A 19,036-nucleotide genomic window follows, 5' to 3' on the forward strand; every position below is an offset into this window, starting at 1 on the left:
CCTTCGGCTCAGGTCATGATCCCAGGGTCCTGGAATCGAGCCCCGCATCGGGCTCCCTGCTCCGCCGGAAGCCTGCTTCTCCCTCTCCCACTCTCCCTGCTTGTGTTCCCTCTCTCGCTGTGTCTGTCAAATAAATAAACAAAATCTTTAAATAAAAAAAGATTTATTTATTTTAGAGAGAGAGAGAGCAGGGGGTGCAGAAGGAGAGAAACTTAAGCAGACTCAGCACTGAACATGAAGCTGGATGTGGGGCTCAATCCCATGACCCTGAGATCATGACCTGAGCTGAAACCAAGAGTCAGATGCTGAACCAACTGAGCCACCCAGGTGCCCTTGCTTTGTTGGTCTTTTTAACATCTCAAGTGTAGGAGAATTCCATTTATGAAAAATATTAGTGTATTGTTATAATTTGCATTTTTTCCAACTTTGTCATTTGTTATTTGATTATTTATAGTATTTTTTCATGCAAAGTCTTCTTATATTTATGTAATCACTTTTTTCTTTATTATTTCTGGATTTGAGTGATAGCTAGCAGTTTTTCCCAGTCTCAGTTTATAAAAAAATTCACTCATGTTTTCTTCTAGTAGACTTTTAACAGACTAAACGTAGTCCTTTTTTTAAACAGCTTTATTGAGATTTAATTTGCATACCATACAATTCACTCATTTAAAGTGTACAATTCAGTGACTTTTAGCATATTACATTATTATTTTTTTTAATCATGGTAAAATATATATAACATTAAATTTACCTTTCTGACCATCTTGTAAATGTACAATTCAGCAGTATTAATTACATGCTCAATGTTGTACAGCCATGAGCACCATCTATTTCAAACCTTTTTCTTCAACCCAAACAGAAACTCTGTAATCATTCAGCAACAACTCCCCATTTTTGTCTCCTTCCAGCCCCTGATAACCTCTTACCTACTTTCTGTTTCTGGAATTGCCTATTCTAGATATTTCATGTAAGTAAAGTCATACAATATTTGTTCTTTTGTGTCTGATATTTCACTTAGTGTATTTTCAACATTCATCCATATTGTAGTATGTATCAGAACATCATTGCTTTTTACGGCAGAAAAATATTCCACTGTATGGATAGACTGCATTTAGTGTCTCCATTCATCTGTTTATGGATACTTGGGGTGTTTCCATCTTTCAGCTCTTGTGAATAATGCTGCAAAGAACATCGCTGTGCAAATATCTATTCAAGCCCCTGCTTTCAATTCCTTTGAATATATACATAGGAGTGGAATTTCTGGGTCATTTGGTAATTTGGTGTTTAGCTTTTTGAGGAAATGTGAAACTGTTTTCTACAGTGACTGTGCCATTTTACATTCCCACCAACAACATATAAGGGCTCCAATCCTCCACATCTTGGATAATACTTGTTATTTTCTGGTTTTGTTTTTGTTTTTAAAGCCATCCTAATAGGTGTGAAGTGGTATCTCATTGTGGCTTTAACTTGTATTTCCCTGTGACTAAAGATGTTGAGTATCTTTTCTTGTGCTTATTGTATATCTTCTTTGGAAAAATGTCTATGTGGGTCATTTTTGAATTGGGCTGTTTGTCTTTTTGATACTGAGTTGTAGGAGTTATTTATATATTCTGGGTATTAAACTCTTAACATGTATATGATTTGCAAATATTTTCTCCCACTCTGTAGGTTTTTCACTCTCTTGATAATGTCCTTTGATACAAAAGCAGTGTTGATGAAGTCCAATCTATTTTTTCTTTTGTTGCTCATACTTTTGACTTCATAAGAATCCATTGCCAAATCCAAGGTCCTGAAGATTTACCACTATATTTTCTTTTAGTAATTTTATGGTGTCAGGTCTTATATTTAAGTCTTTAACCCATTTTAAGTTGATTTTTATATATGGTGTAGGATAGGGGCTTCATTCCTTTGCTTGGGGATATCCAGCTGTCCCAGCACCATTTGGTGAAGAGATTATTCTTTCCTCTTTGAATGTATCTGGCACCCTTGTCAAAAATCTGCTGATCATAGATGTTTGGATTTATTTCTGAACTCTCAATTCTATCCCACTGGTCTATATGGCTATCCTTATGCCAGTACCACACTGTTTTGATTACTGTAGTTTTGTAGTAAGTTTTGAAGTCGGGAGATGTGAGTCCTTCAACTTTGTACTTTTGTTTCAAGATTGTTTGGCTATTCAGGCCCCCTTGCAATTTCATATGATTTTGAGGATCAACTTTTCCATTTCTGCTAAAAATATTGTTGAAATTTTAATAGAGATTGCATTGAATCTGTAGCTTGCTTTGAGTAGTACAGACATCTTGACAATATTAATTCTTATCCATGAACATGGTTGTCTTTCCATTTACTTAGGCCTTTCAAGATACTTCTTGATACTTTTTGGTAGAATACAAATGTAGGCAAAACCATCCAGCTCCTTCTAAAGTTACCAAGCAATGCACAGGCCAAAGTCCCAAATGTTGAATGATTGCATTAAAACACATTTCACTGCAAATCACTTTATTTTCATATAAATCATAGTCACTGATGAAGGGGAAAAACAAAATCATGATTATCGGTATTTACCTAGGGAACCATCTTCATAGAACACTGATGAAGGAACATGATATACATCTTCAGAGTGGCAGGGGACACAGGGATAAGCACACTAGATTGAAAACATAAAAGCATATTCTCATAAGAACCAAGCAATCCTTGTTGTTGGAGGACCAAATAGAATCATCATTAATGTAAGTAGAATCAAAGTTCACAATCTGTAAATCCTTCTTAAGATACGCATGATTCAGCTTATTTACAGTTCGAGCAAAGGCATATTTAGAAGCACAACTGTATGCTTCCAAACTGTACACTTTCTTGAAATGCAGATCAAAAAATGGATTGTCCTAGAAGAAAAACAGAGACATGATTTTGCTTGTAGCCAGGAAAGTAGCTAGATTTCCTGGGGATTCTCTCATATTCTCTTACATATGCTTATTGATTGTAAAGTATCAGTATCAAACATATTTCTAAAACCTACAAATGAACTTTCCAAAGCTATCTGCTTTGAACATATTGCTTCTAAAGAGAATAATATGGAAGATTATTTTGGAAGCCTCTGTGATTTTTCAATTATTCAAACAAAACATGTTTCAGGATGCACAGTTATCAAGTTTTCCCACAGTAGTGAGTTTGAGAGGATAAGTTGGGATGGAAAAAGAGAAATAAACCCCCGTTCTGGAGGGGAGAAAAGATTTCTCCTTTTCTTTATTAGGAGGTTGATCCTTTGTGCTACTCCAATGGTAGAAGGGGGAAATACAAGATGGCAAGATTAGCATTTAGCATGATACAGATCACCAGCTTGCTGACTTTGAAGTTAATAGCAAGGAATTACCTTTGAAGTTAACAGCTGGGATCATTAAATCATTTGACTGAAATTGTCAAATTACTTAAGACTGCCTCTATTGATTGCTCTAGGCTGTTGCTATATTTCTAGCAGAGGTGTTTGGAGGAAAAAACATCAAACCTCATCTAGGTCCTATATATTAAAATAATAATAATTGTTGTTACTAAGAGCAGTAACAACAATGCTTTGCATTTATGAAATGCTTTTCAGTTTACAAAATGCTTCCACATTCATTAACTGTCTAACCCCTTACTCTTTTTGAGGGCAGAGGTTTTGAATTATTTATCTCTGAGTTCCTAGTGCTTATCCCTGGCAACTACTAAGTTCTCAACAAATGTGTGTTGAACTGATCAGAAGTAGTCCTATAAAAAGAGAGGTGGAGGTAAATGTTGCCCTAAATGACAAAGAGGTGGAGAGAGACCAAACCAGACTATTAATAATTTGTTACCAGGTAGTGTGTAAACATTATAAAGAAACAGCTATGCATTTGCAATTTCTCTTTTAAATAGGAAAATTCTTGCAGGATGCAGGAAAAAGAACATGAGTTTTGAAGTTAGATAACCATTTTGAATCTCTGATGTAACCATGGGCAAAATACTTACCTGATCTGACCTTCACTCTTCTCTTCATTTTAGATATGGTTGCTATGAAATTTACATGAGATTAATTTAAAAAACTGCAAGGGTAGAGTTTAATGAATAATAGCTCTTTTTCCCCGAATCTGCCCCCAAAGATTGTGATATTGGTGTGAATACTGCCTTGCTTCATGCCAGTAAATTAAAAAAACCAACAAAGTGATGTGATTTATTTTTATTTATTTTTATTTATTTTATTTTATCATGTTATGTTAATCACCATACATTACATCATTAGTTTTTGATGTAGTGTTCCATGATTCAAAAGTGATGTGATTTTAAATGCAGTGTTCCCTTGAGCCACACCTTGCAAAATTTTTCCTGGCTGTCATAATTGCAACTTGAAAGACACTTCTGCAGGAAATCTCAATAAAAGGAAATCACACCCATTCCATCACCATATACTAATCATGCTCTTTATATAGTTTTCTCACTAAAACATTGGCTCTTTATCCTGTAGATAATATCCGTTATGCCTTTGAGATACTCACAGAGGATTACTTTTCTACTTTAGCCTAATAATTGAAGCCTGAGCAGGCATGCACATAGAATACAAGTGCTTCCTTCCTCTTCTTTCTCTCCCCTTCCCTTCTCTCATTCTTTCTTTCCATAGAATCCTAGAGCTAGAAGGGGGTCTCACGGATCACTCAGTGACTTCTTGTTTATGTCTGGGATAATAGTTTCCAGAGAGGGAGAGCCCTGGTCACACACGTAGTTGTTGGCAGAGCCGGGACAAGAACAAAGATCTCAATCAACTCAGCCTGATGTTTTGCTACACCATCTGCCCTCCTGATATACCAACCACATCACTCTCCAAATTCCCAGTCCTTTTGATTTCTGCTTTATAGATTGACTTCAGTTTTAATTCCATTCCATTTTAAAGTTGACAACTCTCTGGCTTGGAATTGTTCTATTTAAAACCGTATTGTTGCTATTGAGAAAAATATAATAGATGCTGACTTCTGAGGATTCAATTCCAAGAGAGAGGAGACATAGAAATTCCCAGAACAACTGGGATATTTTCGTTTCATCCACAGAAAATAAATCTTTAAAAGAACTGCTCTTTGGATATTATAGGGTTTTTTTTTTCTGGCAGTTTAGTATTTTTGGGTCCTAAAGTGATGAGAAAATTAGAAATACTCAATTTCTCTTTTGTATCTAGATCACTATAAAAGATGATGATCTTCAACAGGAAAGGGAAGAATCAACAAGGTTGGGATGGAATTAAGGCCAGGAAGGTGAGGAGAAAATAGAGCACAGTGAGCTGCTTCCAGGGAATCTAAGTTGACAGGCTTGCTGAATACAACCCCAGGCACTGACCAAACTTGTAGGAAATCATTATGGACATCAGTAATATTTGAGAACTTGAGAGAAAAATAAGAAAAGAAAATGGGCCAAAAAAGAGGCAGGGATGGTTAATTCCTGGAACTAGATTGGTGAACTTGACACTGACTTCTTTTTTTAAAAAAATATTTCTTTTATTTATTAAACAGCACAGTAAGATTTTTTTTTTCCTTTTTAGAGAGAGAGAGTGGAGAGTGAAAGAGAGTGCACAAGTGGGGGGTGGAGAGAGGCAGAAGGAGAGGGAGAGAATCTTAAGCAGGTCCACAATCAGTGCAGAGCCTGACACAGGGCTTGATCTCACACCCCGAGATCATGACCTGAGCTGAAATCAAGAGTCAGACGTTTAACCAACTGAGCCACCCAGGAGCACCTTGAGATTGATTTCTGATAAAATTCAATGCAGTATAGTATTTTGACAATTACGGGGGCGCCTGGGTGGCTCAGATGGTTAAGCGTCTGCCTTCGGCTCAGGTCATGATCCCAGAGTCCTGGGATCGAGTCCTGCATCGGGCTCCCTGCTCCTTGGGAGCCTGCTTCTCCCTCTGCCTCTGTGTCTCTCTCTCTGTCTCTCATGAATAAATAAATAAAATCCTTAAAAAAAAAAAGAAATTTTGACAATTACATAGAAGTATAAAGAAGAAATAATAATTTAAAAATATGTAATCCTATCACACAGAGATAATTATTGTTAAAATACTGCTTTCTTTCATATATAGATATACATGCATAAATACATATACCTATATGTATTTTTTGTATTTGAATTTAAGGTTCAGATTTCAGTTTTCAATAATATGAAATATTCTAAATATGCAAAATGAGATAACAGTAGAAAAATTTTGTATTTGGCTGACTTTTAAAAAACTTATTAAGTAGTGAACAATTGAGTTCTGAGTCATTCTTCTGGAAACATGATTTTTAATGACATGTAACATTCCACCATATTGATATGCAATAATAACTATTTCCTAAGTGTTGAACTTTTAGGTTGAATATATTATCAGAAAAATGCTATGTGAGTACTCAGGAAAAAAAAGCAACGAAATCCAGCATGCTTTCACCAAGAAGTCATGCCAAACATACCAAATTTTAAAAATAGGATTGATTCCTAGGTAATGTCAAGATAATAGCAGATAGTATATATTGATTTCAGTAAAGATCATAAGGGCAAAATTCATGTATTCAGACTACATAATTAAGTAAATAAGTAAGTCAGGTAGGATTAAATGCTTATGTCTATTTCACCACCATATCTTAAGAGCCTAGTAGAACCTGGTATACCACAAATTCTGAATGAATGAATGAATGAATGAATATATGAATTTGTAGAGATGTTAAACAAGCAGTCCAAAGAAGGTTTCTGGGCAAAGTGTAGTTTCACCACTGAATAGCTTTGTAACCTTGGGCAAGTCAATTAATCTCTTCAAGTTTCGTTTTCCTCATTTGTAAATTGGAAGTAATAACAGAATCTAATTCTATAAGGTTTGTGATGATTATGTGAAATATATATGAAAAGAGCTTCATGTGGTTCCTGGCATCTGATAAGAGTTTACTAAGTGTGAGATAGTAGCAGGGATCGGTATTACAAGTGGTGGTAATAATAACCAATCAATTACCTAGAGGTTACCCAGAGGGCGCTTAGCTCTGCTTGTTTCATCATTTTTATTATTGACTTGATTCAAGTCCTACATGTTGTGCTCATTAAATCTGCATCATACCACAGTGAATATTAAAAAATCAAGTATTAAAAGATTTGATAGGGACGCCTGGGTGGCTCAGTCATTAAGCGTCTGCCTTCGGCTCAGGTCATGATCCCAGGGTCCTGGGATAGAGCCCCGCATCGGGCTCCCTCCTCCATGGGAAGCCTGCTTCTCCCCCTTCCACTCCCCCTGCTTGTGTTCCCTCTCTTGCTGTGTCTCTCTCAGTCAAATAAATAAATAAAATCTTTAAAAAAAAAAGATCTGATAGGTGGGAATAATAAACTAAACTAAGAATATGGTATTCACTAAGATAAAGAATAAATGCATCGACATGGATGGGAACTGGAGGGGATTATGCTAAGTGAAATAAGTCAAACAGAGAAAGACAATTATCATATGGTTTCACTCATACGTGGAACATAAGGAATAGAGCAGAGGACCACAGGGGAAGGGAGGGAAAACTGAATGGGAAGACATCAGAGAGGGAGACAAACCATGAGAGACTTTGGACTCCGGAAACCAAACTGAGGGTTACAGAAGGGAGGGGGGTGAGGATGGGTAACCGGGTGATGGGCATTAAGGAGGGCACGTGTGGTGATGAGCACTGGATGTTATCTGCAACTAATGAATCATTGAACACTACATCGAAAACTAATGATGCACTATATGTTGGCAAATCGAACATAATAATAAAAAAAAGAATAAATAAGCTTAAATTCTAATTGATCCAACAAAAACACAAATACCTATTGAATGCTTAATATCTATAAGGCAGAAGGCTACGATAAGAGATCAAAAGTCATGGTCTCAGTTTTTTAGGAGGTTTCTATCCAGAGGAGAGACAGAGTAAGCCAACAATTGCAGTTGCTGGAATTATGTCTGTAACTTACATCCACAATGCAATGGGGGTTTTGGGGAAGGGAAACACTAGTAGGACTTTACCCAATAGGGAATCTGGGAATGGGGTGAGAGATGGAGGTGACTGGGCATTATAAACCTCAAGAGTCAGTAGTTAAGCACTGTGGATGTATACAGTTTAAGGGGGAATGACCAGAAATAAAGGAGCCAAATCACCAAGAGCCCTAATTTAAATTTTATGCTATGTAAGTAATGGCAGATCAGGTTAAATGGTAATTCAGGCACAAAAGACCTGAGGTTTCAGGTAAGTGTTTAAGAGAAATAAAGAATTCAGATCGAAGGAAATACAAACTAGTCACACTAATTCTAAATTATTGTATTTAATTCTGGAAAAGCTGGAGCATTCCAGGGGAGAGAAAACAGGGTAGTGAGGGTGTTGAAGCAATGTCATGAGAAAGAAACCACAACAATGCTACTACCTCTTAACATTTGTATTGTCCCATCATATTATCTGATTTGATCTTCATGTGAAAGTTATTTAAAGAATGAAATGGTTACATTTAACCTAGAAAATAGAGAACTTGAGGGAACATTATAATCATCTTCAAATATTAGAAAGGCTGCTATGTGAAAGGAGGATTGGAGTTTTTCTAAGTTGCTCCAAATGGCAAAACCAGGACTGATGGGTGGATGTTAGAGTGAAGCAGATTTTTGGTTAAACATAGCAGAAAATTTAAAAATAAAGTATGGCAATTCAGAAATTGAATGGACTTCCTCACATGACAATGAGTTCCCCATCAATGGACAAATTCAAGGGAAGACTGAGAAAACCACTTGTCAAGAGGTTATGTGGAGAGATTGCCATATACACCCTCTCCCCACCTTTCAACTCTAAGGTTGTAGGATTTCCAGGAGTTATTGGTTTTTCTGGAGGATCAAGTGGCTAACTAACAGTAGTTTGAAGAAGATGAGGAAGGAATCCCCAAAATTTAATGGAGGAACTTGGGGTGGGGAGAGGGCGGTGGTGGAAGCATCATATAAAGTTTTAGGATTGACTGGCAGATCGTGTTTAACCTGTTAAGAATCCCTTGGGAAAGATGCTTTTAAATTTAATGGACAAAAATTCAAACTCCAACTCAGAAAAATGGAACAAAAAATCCCGTGGATTATCCCAGCAGAAAAAACCCATAGCACTTAAGAACAATACGTCATCTTAACACTTAGTATATGCCAAGAATAATATAAAGTAGGATATTGAACACAAAGATTTCTAGCATATTGATCCCACATCTCCCTTGCAAAACATAACACTTACAGTATCTGCTTCTTTTCCATCAATCATCTGCAGATCGTTCAAAGACCACTTTTTTGTCACTTCGTATTTTTCATCTAAACCTATTCTGTAGTGTTTCACCATGATTATTTTTACTTCTTCATTTTTGGTCACTGGAGGGCAGAAAAACATTTAGTTTTCATAAACTCTTAGAACGTAATAAATTATTCATCAAGTTATACTTTTTATACCTTTCAGTATTTATGTATCTCCTTTTCATAGAATGAGTTTGAGCCTTCATTGTATCTGTACCCCAATGATGAATCCTGATGTATCTGAACCTTCATGACTATGCCCCCTAATTTGCTCCATATGTTAACTTACTTTTTGCTACAACTGTGGTTACATACTGCCCTGGTAATGTCTGTCAGATGGTGCACTGAGCTACAGGCTTTCAGCTATGAGCTTTGTGGTGGAGAATGGTGTTTGACTCATGGCAGGAAATAAGAGGCTTAGCATTAGCATACAGTCAGTGCCAAAGTATTTACCAGAACAAATTGGAATTTTAATTTATGACAATATAGAAAGTGAGTTCAGGAAAGCAAACAGTTCTGCTCACACAGCAACACAGTGTTGAAGAGTGACCATATGAATACTACTCTGCATGCTTTCTTTTAAAGTCGCCGTGAGATTTTTTATGTAGAAGTGCTTGCATCGCAGCTACTGTTGACCTGTTTGGTATTGTTTGAGATTTTTAATCTTCTTTAGCATGTTTCCAAATTTTAGCATTCAAAATGTTCCATCAAGACAAAAAGCTTTAGTACTATACCTTGAAAGGCATGGGAAAAATCATTGCTTATTTGATGTGAACAAAATGAGGGAAATAATTTTCTGGACTTAAAATCTTTGGTCTCAGATGAACATGACAGAGGAATCAACATTTGATGTTGGAGCTCTTGGATTGAAAATTATCAATGAATTAATAAAGGTATATTTACTGAGTATCTGCTATTTACCTGATAGAGCTATTACAGATGCCAGAGGGGATACAAGTATGAGACATAGTCCATGCCCTCTAGAATCTATGGTTTTGTTGCTAACACACATGAGTCACACAAAATATATAGTGATGGTACATAATGGTATATAGGTATATTATACAATGGTATGTAGGTATATTATAAAGAGGTTGCAGTAGGAATTGAATTTCTGAAAGCTTCTTTCAAGATGGATGATGTCACTTAGAGAGTTGCAAACTGGTTCTGTCCTCTAAGAGTGAAACTGGAATTTGTCTTTGAGGAACTTTCTTTTGGTTCTGGAAAGTGCCCTTTGGCATGTCCTCTTGGTTAAGAAGATATAAAGCAATACATTAAGATACAATCATAATGCTAGATAAGCAATGTGCAGCAGACTATATGTTCAACAGGATTTCTGAGGACGGAGAGGATTGGAGTAGTTAAGGAAGGAATTATGGGAGAAATAGAATTTGAGACAGATTTATAATAGTCCTGTTTGGGAAGGCAGGGATGATACTGAAAGCATCTCTAGGTGAAGGACAGCATGAGGAAATGGATGACAATAGAAGCTGAACCTCACCAATAGAATTAGAACAAGTGGACTGTGTAGATTGGTTGGTGATAGGATACGGTGGGCAATAGGATTAACTAGGTTGAGAAGATTGTGAAAATGTTTTGAAAACCTCTGGATTTGAAAAGGGACAGAGACCACTGAGGACCTGTGATACCCGAATCCTCCTTTTGGTGGAAGGGATGGGATTCTGGCCTGGGCAGTGAGGGCTCCAGAATTGGGGCTGGTGAAGGGAGTAATTACTCTCTGAAGGTGCAAGTGAGACTGAAATTAAGGCAACCAGTCTAACTTTAGAGTTGCTCAGTGACTTCAATCCTCTAGCGGAGGGAGTCTGAGCAGGTTCACAAATCTAAGAAGAGGGCTTTTTGTCAGGTGTTCAGTGAAAGCTCATACAGTTATACATATTCAATAAGTCTCTTTCCTCCTTGAACCGGAGGCTAGTACAGTGGTGCCCCGTTAAAGGAGTATTTTCCTGGGAGCAGTGATGCACAAGATACACTGGAGAAGAAAACAAAGAAGGACTGGAGATCCCTGGAAAAGGCAGTGAGGCTTAGTGGGCTCTGGCGTTAGACAGTTTGGATTCAAATCATGACACCACTTCTTACAGTGTGGTCTGAGTAAACTACTTCATGTTCAGAGAGATTAAATCTCCATTCGCTCAAGTTGTAAAGTGCACATCAGAATTGTACAAACTCATAGGGTGTAAAGATTAAAGATAAAATATATAGATGAGGTAGGATAATGCCTGGTTTGCAGTAAGTGGTAAAGTAGTTTATTTTGTTTGTTTTAAGAGGCTGTTGTTGTAATCTAGGCACAGAATGTGGGCAATAGAATAGTTGTGGCAAATCTAAGTAAGATTTCAAATGAGGCATTGACAACACTGGATGGAAACCCAAACAGGAAAGTCCGGACAGTGAGCTGGTTGGGCAGAATAATGAGTTTAGATTTTGACATTCAGACAAGGTGTCCATAAACGATCTCAGAAAAGAAGGAGATGGAAGCTTATAGTTTAGGAATGGAAATATGGGCTTGGGATTTTTCTGTGTGGACAGGTTTCCAAGACCAAGTTTATAGGGAAAAGAGCAGAGGAAAGAGGTGAGACAGAGCAGAGAAGATAAAGGTGTCAGCAGAGAGGTCTGAGAAGGTGCCGCAGGAAGAGACAAGCCCAACAAGGCAATGCTATGGAAATCAAAAGGACGGAGGATTTTAAAAAATTGGAGATCATCCCGTGAGGTCACTTTGTTGGGTAAAGCAGAGTTCAGACCTGGCACTGAATCTGACTTGGGGAATATCATTGATTTCTTTGCCGAGGGCAGTTTCTCTGGAATGGTGAGGGCAGAAGACAACTTGCAGAGGACTCCTCCATGCACTAGCTAATACTGAGTCATACTGTGTGCCAGTTCCCAGGTTAGGTAGGATTAGAAAAAGAAACAGGAGGAGATTAAAGGCTATGATTTAGATCACACATTCCACGAGTTTGGAAGAGGAGGGATTGTGTATTCTGGGGGATGAAGGGAGTGATTGAAAAGCATGTCCTTGAGAAGACCCAGAACAGAAGATCTTAATTCAGTATCAACAAACTGGCTCAGAGTCTGTGAGCCTCCAAAAATTGGTGGGTTTTTGCCTATGTATATTTCTCCATTTCTACTGGTCTAGATGTTAGCTTTGGGAAGAGGAAAGGATTAGAAAGGAAGCCATTAGGATGGAGTGTTGACGTGGAGGCCAAGTTGATTCTGTCAGACTTAATAAGGACAAGATCTTGGAGACAGTTCCTTCCACGAGGAGGCAGCTGTGTCTGTTCAGACGAAGGCTCTACCTCAGAACCAAAGGACAGTGTTCTTGTTCCGGCTCGCTGTCTCACTCGCTACTTAGGGTGTGGGAGAGGATGGGTATGGGGACAAATAACTGGATACTATATGAAAATGTAATCTGAAGCAAATTCCACTGCCTCATCTACATGTTATGATAGTTAGCTGATTGCCTATAGGCCCACGGATTCATTTCATTAGTTTGATAAATATTTGAGTTCCCCTTTTGTACAAAGCCCTATGCTAGGCATGAAAACAATGAATTCCCATAAGGCACCATTCCTGCTCTCCCTGAGATTACGGGGAGTAGGGGCTCAGAAAGAACACACATGATCACAGTGCTGGGAATGAGGGAGGCACAGACAGGGTAATATAGGAAAATGGAGAAGGTGGGGTCAGGGAGAGCTTCTTGAAGGGGGTAATCTGAGTTGTAAAGGGAAGTAAGAGTTAGCAGAATAAAGAAAGTAGTAGAAGGAGTTCTGGAACAGCATGTGTACAAAAGCATGAAGTACTTGACCCTTTTGAGTCATGATAGGTATTAGGTATTGTTGGCATGAAGTGTGAGGGTGGATAGGTGGAAGGAACCAGGTAAGGCAGGAGGTAGTTCCTGAAGGGTCTAGAATGCTAGGCTAAGGAGTTCAAATGCGATCCTAAAAGCTATGTGTGTGTGGAGGGGTCCTTTGGGAGGAGGGATGTCGCTGAAGGATTTTAACTAATAGGCTAAGCTTTAAATTCTAGAAAGTTTTCTTGAGCAGTTCTATAAAGGATGGAAAGAGATGTTAAGAAGGTAGAACCTACCAGTTATCAAGTTTTCTTACATTAATGACTACTGTCCCAGGAACACCAAACTAAGGAAACAAGCACACTTTAAAAGCCAACCTTTTGATACAATGATTCAGCACAGAGACAGTGCAGACTCTTTAATTTGGCAAAAGGAGCCTCCTCTGGAGTCAAGGAGGCTCCAAGAATTGTCTTTAGCCAAGAGTCAAAGAAGTCTACTCACGCTGGAGTGGACCCAATCCCTAATTTCCATGCTTGCCCTGTGCTGCCAGCTGAAATTAAATGGCCGTATCCACATTAATGCAGCGGCAAAGTGGAAACTTATCACATTGTCTTAAAACAGAAATGTGTTTATATAGTCAAAGTGTTAGAGAGTTGGTTTCAGTAACATCAGAGGCAGCGTCATATAATGCTGATTAAGTGAGTAATCTATAGACTCAGGGAATTTCAAAGTAACCTGCTCCAGTATTAACGGTTTCGTTAGCATTTTCAGAATTACAATCTTAACTTCACACCAACCATTTATTTTCACTTTGAATTTCAAAAGAAACACTCATTAATAACTGCCTCTGTTATCATGGTGAAACAGTCACTATAATTCATAAGACTAAATGGAAAGAAGGTTGGCTAATTGAACCAATATAATTTTGCAGAATAGAGGAAAAACAATAGCTCACAAATGAGCTACACAGAAATGCTTTAAATAAACAAATGACTGCTATTTTACAATCCTAGTATTACATAATTGTTTTCATCATTGAAATGAAATAATATGAAAAAATCACCATGAGATATCAAAGATAGGAAGCCTCAGTGAAAATGTTTCAATGTATGGGTGATGTCTTGGGGTCGTTGAGAATGCTAGTATTGATTTCATTAAAAAAACAATTTTCAAATCATATTTTTTTCTAGAAATATTTTTATAAAATCAATTTTGGGGCTATACTGAGCACTATAGATTGAATGTTTGTGTTCCCCCGCCAAAAAATTCATTTTTGAAATCCTAACCCCCACAGTGATGGTATTAGGAGGTGGGCACACTGGGAGGTGATGTGGCATTAGTTCCCTTATGTAAAGACTCCAGAGAAATCTCTTGCCCTTTCCACCATGTAAGGTTACAGGAAGATGGTGGTCTCTGAGGAAGTGGTCCTCACCAGACACTGAATCTACTGGTGCCATGATCTGGGACTTCCCAGTTTCCCAAACTGTGAGAAATAAATATTTATTGTTTATAAGGCACCTGGTCTCTAATATTTTGTTTCTTTTTCTTGTTAATTTATTCTTATTCTTATTTAACTCTTATTATTACCACTCTTACTGTAAATGGTTTGACAAAATGGTTAGATTCCTGGTTCAGAGAAGTTCTGTTCTGACATTAAAATGTAATATGTATGGATAATTTATACACACAGTTTTCATAATTCTAGACAATTCCATTTATTTTAAAATTAATATTTATGAATGAAGAATGTTTTTCTAAATATATGAGAATACTTAAAATGCTCTATCTGAATATGTATATAATTTATATTTATAAAATATACAATATAATATCTCAATTTTAATTAAATATTAAATATAATATATATGTTTAGTGTCTATTTTATTTTTATTATAAATATTTAAGGTATATATGATTTATACAAATATATTTCAGCATATTTTTACAGTAAATATATTTTTATATACATTTAAAAAATATAACCCTATCTTTTATTTTATTTCTTTGGAACATAATTTATCATGTTTTTTTTTTTTTCCCTTGTTAGGATTTAATAGGAGAGCACTATGTGCATATGTAGGTGTTATTATTTCCATTTCAGAGATGCCAACACTGAGGCCAGAGAGGTTAATTATCTTGCCCCAAATTTCACAGCCGGCAGGTGGACAAAGTAGAGTCACGTTTTATACCAGACCTGATTGCGAGCATCCCAGGGTCCATTCTACCATGACCTGCTACTTCCCATTCAGTTATGGCAAATGCTGGATATACTATTTCAAGTCCTTCAGAATTCCTTTAATTCATTTGCACTCATCATTGGACAGTGACTTATCCCTTTCTAGTGACTGCATAAAATAGGGCTCCTCTATCCTCTATAAGAAGATGCTGCTTTTAACTGACAGGGATAATGATATTCTAGGCTAGGGGAAGCTAATCCCAAGGAGAAATGACCATGCAAACTCTGAGTTGGGAGGAGACTGAGGTGCCAGGAAATCCTCAATGTAAATCCTAGCAAAATACAGAGAGGGAGATTGGGTTTATGACATCTGATTTTTGACATCAATCAGGTAAAATATTAAGATAACAGTAAATCAGAATCATCTGGTTGTGAGACCCCTACAAAAGACAGATTCTGATCAGATAAGTAGAAAATTTAACTTATCTAAACATACCTTCTTTAGTTTGAAAAGTGCCTGATGGAATTCAGCTAGTCTAGCCTTTCAATTCTTACAAATTTAGAACTGCTAGATTGTAGGAAATAAAGAGAAAATTATAATCATCAGTCTCTATTCTGTGAAGGTCGCCAACATTCAAAATTTGGAGTTACCTGCCTCAATAATTGTGATATGACCTGTTTGATTCATATCAATAGAAATCTTCTGAGTAAAGCATGATCAAAGATTAAAGACTATCAATCATCACACTGACTTCATTTTAAATTACCACTCTGCCTAAATGTATTTGAAAGGGTCATAAAGAGATGTTACATTTAAGGAAAGTGCTCTCCATTTGATGGCTGTGATACAGAGAAGAGTATGAAAAATTAGGAATAAATATGACTTATAATGTTAACTTTTATCTGAAATAACACAATCGTGCTTTCTCTTCACATCTGAGAGGACCTTTTTTTTTTCCTTCCTTACTTCTTACAGAAGAGAATCATTGAATTTTACTAATGAAAGTGATCACCTACTCTTGTCATTTTCCAGATGAGAAAACTGAACCCTGAAGAGGTTGCCTTCACACATATTAAGAATGTTAACCCCTTGACCTTCTGATCATTGTTAAAAGGATTCAGGTCATGTATGAAAAAAGACAGCAGGTAACCCCAGCCCACAGTATCTTTCTTAGAACTCAAGGACAGCAGAAAAAAAGACATTATCCATTTCCAAAAGTTTAATTCCAGGGGACTTTTTTTTTTTTATACCAGATAGGACAAGTTTAGTTATTTATATGATTGGAGAAAGGAATTAAAATATATTTGGTAAGTTAGATATATACATTGTTCAGATTATTTTATTTTTATAAGTTTTCCTTAAAAATACTTGTTTACTAATGTTACATGATGAGTAATTAACTTTATAAAGAGGATCATGAGAGGAATAAAATGATTAAATATTAATGATGGAATAAACATCTTCTCTAATATATTAAGTCAAAATACTTAAACATACAGTGATTTTGTGGTTAGGATACAATATAGTTTCTAAAATTATTTCATTTGACATTTTCCCATAATTTGATTTCTTTCTTTTTCCTGGCCAATTAAGTTTTTTACCTTGCTGATATGCCAAGTCCTCATACTTTGTATTTATATACAGCAACATATGCTAGGTAAAGTGTTAGATAAATATTAGTATGCTTATTATCGAGTAAACATTGTTCTTATTAGGAATGATAGAATTTTAAAAAATTCTGAGCACTTTATTTAAGGCTGTTCTACTTCCCTTATAGTACTCCAACTTGACAACTTTAGAGATTCCTTCTGAGGCAATTATCAGGAGTTGTTTTCTGAAAATGTTGAGGTGTGTGCCTTAAAAAAGAAAGTCCACAATGAACACTTAGAGTTTCTGAGCTCTTTCCTCCTAAGCCCCTGAGAAGTAGCAAAAGGCATGGATTGGGAAAAGGGAATGCTATATATTAAATTCAATAATGGCACAAACATTTCTGTCTAAATTCATAAACATGGCAGGTTAGGCAAATCATAATTAAGCACAAAAGCCTATTCCCATGTATAGACAATTTTTGTGAATTTTAAGAACATGAGGGAAAAATCTGTATTTTAGTTAAGTAGTTTAGAGAGCAGCCCCTTATCGTTAAAGTTCCATCTTCATGAACTAATTTCTATGATTAAAGTATTGTTTCTGTGAGCATACTTCCTAGAAGAGAAAGAATTTTTAGAAGATCATTTCTCTTTTCAAAATAAACCACCAGGAAGTCTAAATAAGCCCTTAGAAGAAAATCTAAGGTCTTTTTTTCCTTCCTACCATGAAAAAGGAGAATCTCCTAGTTGTCCAGGCTGGTTGGAAATAGAGCTGTATAACTCAATTCTCTAGTGTATTTAAAAATATAAAGAAAGCTCTCTGTTGAATTTTTAAAAATAAGCTCTTACACATAAAGATTGTATACCATGCAAGTGAGTTAAATAAAAGATTGGAGACAAAATAATCAAAGCAGGAAAATACATACCCGGTTTCATGCTGAACAGCCAACCAAGATATTCTTACTATGATATTATTTTTCTGTCTTCCATTTTAGCACTGAAAATAAAATCCTGTGGAATCTGAATTCCTAAACTTGGCATAGTTAAGCTCTATCACGAGAAGATACACGTGCTGTTATTATTTCGGAAAATACATACAAACATGTCCTTCCACCACCCATGCCTCTTGGAGTTATTTACATTTTGAAGTCATAACAGAAAGAACAGATTACCTGACACACAGAGGTAATACCTGTCCTGGACCGAGAACTCGATCTCAATAAACTCGTACAGATTCTGCGAGAGCGGCTTAAACAGTTTCTTCTCCAAGTCCTCCTTTACCAATGATGACATTTCCTCCAGGTCCACTTGGCCTGATGTCCTGGCTCAAGATCACCGTCGCTCTCCTTTCGCTCCCTAGATTTCTTGTTGGGGTTTGCGCCTCCCAGCCCTGGCTCTCTTTAACTTCTCATTCCCAGCCCGACCCAGGCTCCGGAGAGCGGAGAGCCGAGAGCGGTCGGTGCGCGGTCAGACCCCTCACTGCGCAGCGTGCCCCGTGGCAGCTGCGGCGGCGGCCAAAATCCAGCAGCGACACTCGCCCCACCGTCACTCCTCAGCATCCAGGCTCAAGGAGGCTGCTCTCGGGAGCTCTCCTGTGGTTTGCTGTTGGGGAACACATTTCTGAACACCGGCAGCTCTACTTGTGGAGTCCCTCGGTTATTCTAGTCTAGTAGCCTTTTCCCTTTCCGTCGCTCTGCGGAGGAAGACCACTGCTTCTGCTTGACTCCATTAGATAAATCAGACGTCTGGCTCTATTGACTGGGATCATCTTCCGTTAAGAACTTTGCTATCATCGGCAGGAGACAAAGCGTCAGTGCTAGCTCCTGACGCTTCCAACAAGTCTCTTGCCCTCCTTCTTTCCCCTCCTGCAATTCATCAGACCTCTGCTTCAATGAAAGTCAGCACCAATTCCTGGGTCCGAATTATTGTTTAAATGGGCTCACTTTGATGTTGTTTATGCTCCTACTCACAAAGAAAAATGTACTAGGTATCCACTGGGGCAAAGCTTTCTGTTTGTTTCTTGGGAGGGTGAATTTTCTACCCCAAGGAGTTTATAATCTGATAGAGATGAGTACACTGTAATAATTAGCATGAATGTTTAAAAGTGATAAATGGCACAAAAGAAAAGGGAACATAGAAAAGATATTTGTACCTGAAAAGTATCAGAGGAAGTGCTAATAGGAG

General features: G+C 37.1%; 1 protein-coding gene across 1 annotated transcript; it reads right to left on the minus strand.

Moving 5' to 3' along the window:
• Positions 1-763: 763 nt before the first annotated feature.
• EXOC1L (exocyst complex component 1 like) lies at positions 764-18,611 on the minus strand. The gene is made up of 3 exons (XM_031025362.2): positions 18,025-18,611; positions 9,235-9,365; positions 764-2,882 (listed from the first exon to the last, which is right to left on the minus strand). Exons 1-3 carry the CDS (start codon positions 18,143-18,145, stop codon positions 2,616-2,618), a joined length of 519 nt encoding a protein of 172 aa, XP_030881222.1. The 5' UTR covers positions 18,146-18,611; the 3' UTR covers positions 764-2,615.
• Positions 18,612-19,036: the final 425 nt, after the last annotated feature.

Source organism: Leptonychotes weddellii, chromosome 2 (assembly GCF_054177405.1).
Source record: "Leptonychotes weddellii isolate Sample4059 chromosome 2, ASM5417740v2, whole genome shotgun sequence".
Lineage (NCBI taxonomy): Eukaryota > Metazoa > Chordata > Mammalia > Carnivora > Phocidae > Leptonychotes > Leptonychotes weddellii.

Coding starts and splice junctions, on each gene's coding strand:
- EXOC1L (XM_031025362.2), bottom strand. CDS start 18,145: ATGTCATCATTGGTAAAGGAGGACTTGGAGAAGAAACTGTTTAAGCCG. Junction 9,366..18,024: donor GTATTACCTCTGTGTGTCAG/GTAATCTGTTCT, acceptor TCTGCCCTCCAG/TGACCAAAAATGAAGAAGTA. Junction 2,883..9,234: donor ATGGAAAAGAAGCAGATACT/GTAAGTGTTATG, acceptor TTTTTCTTCTAG/GACAATCCATTTTTTGATCT.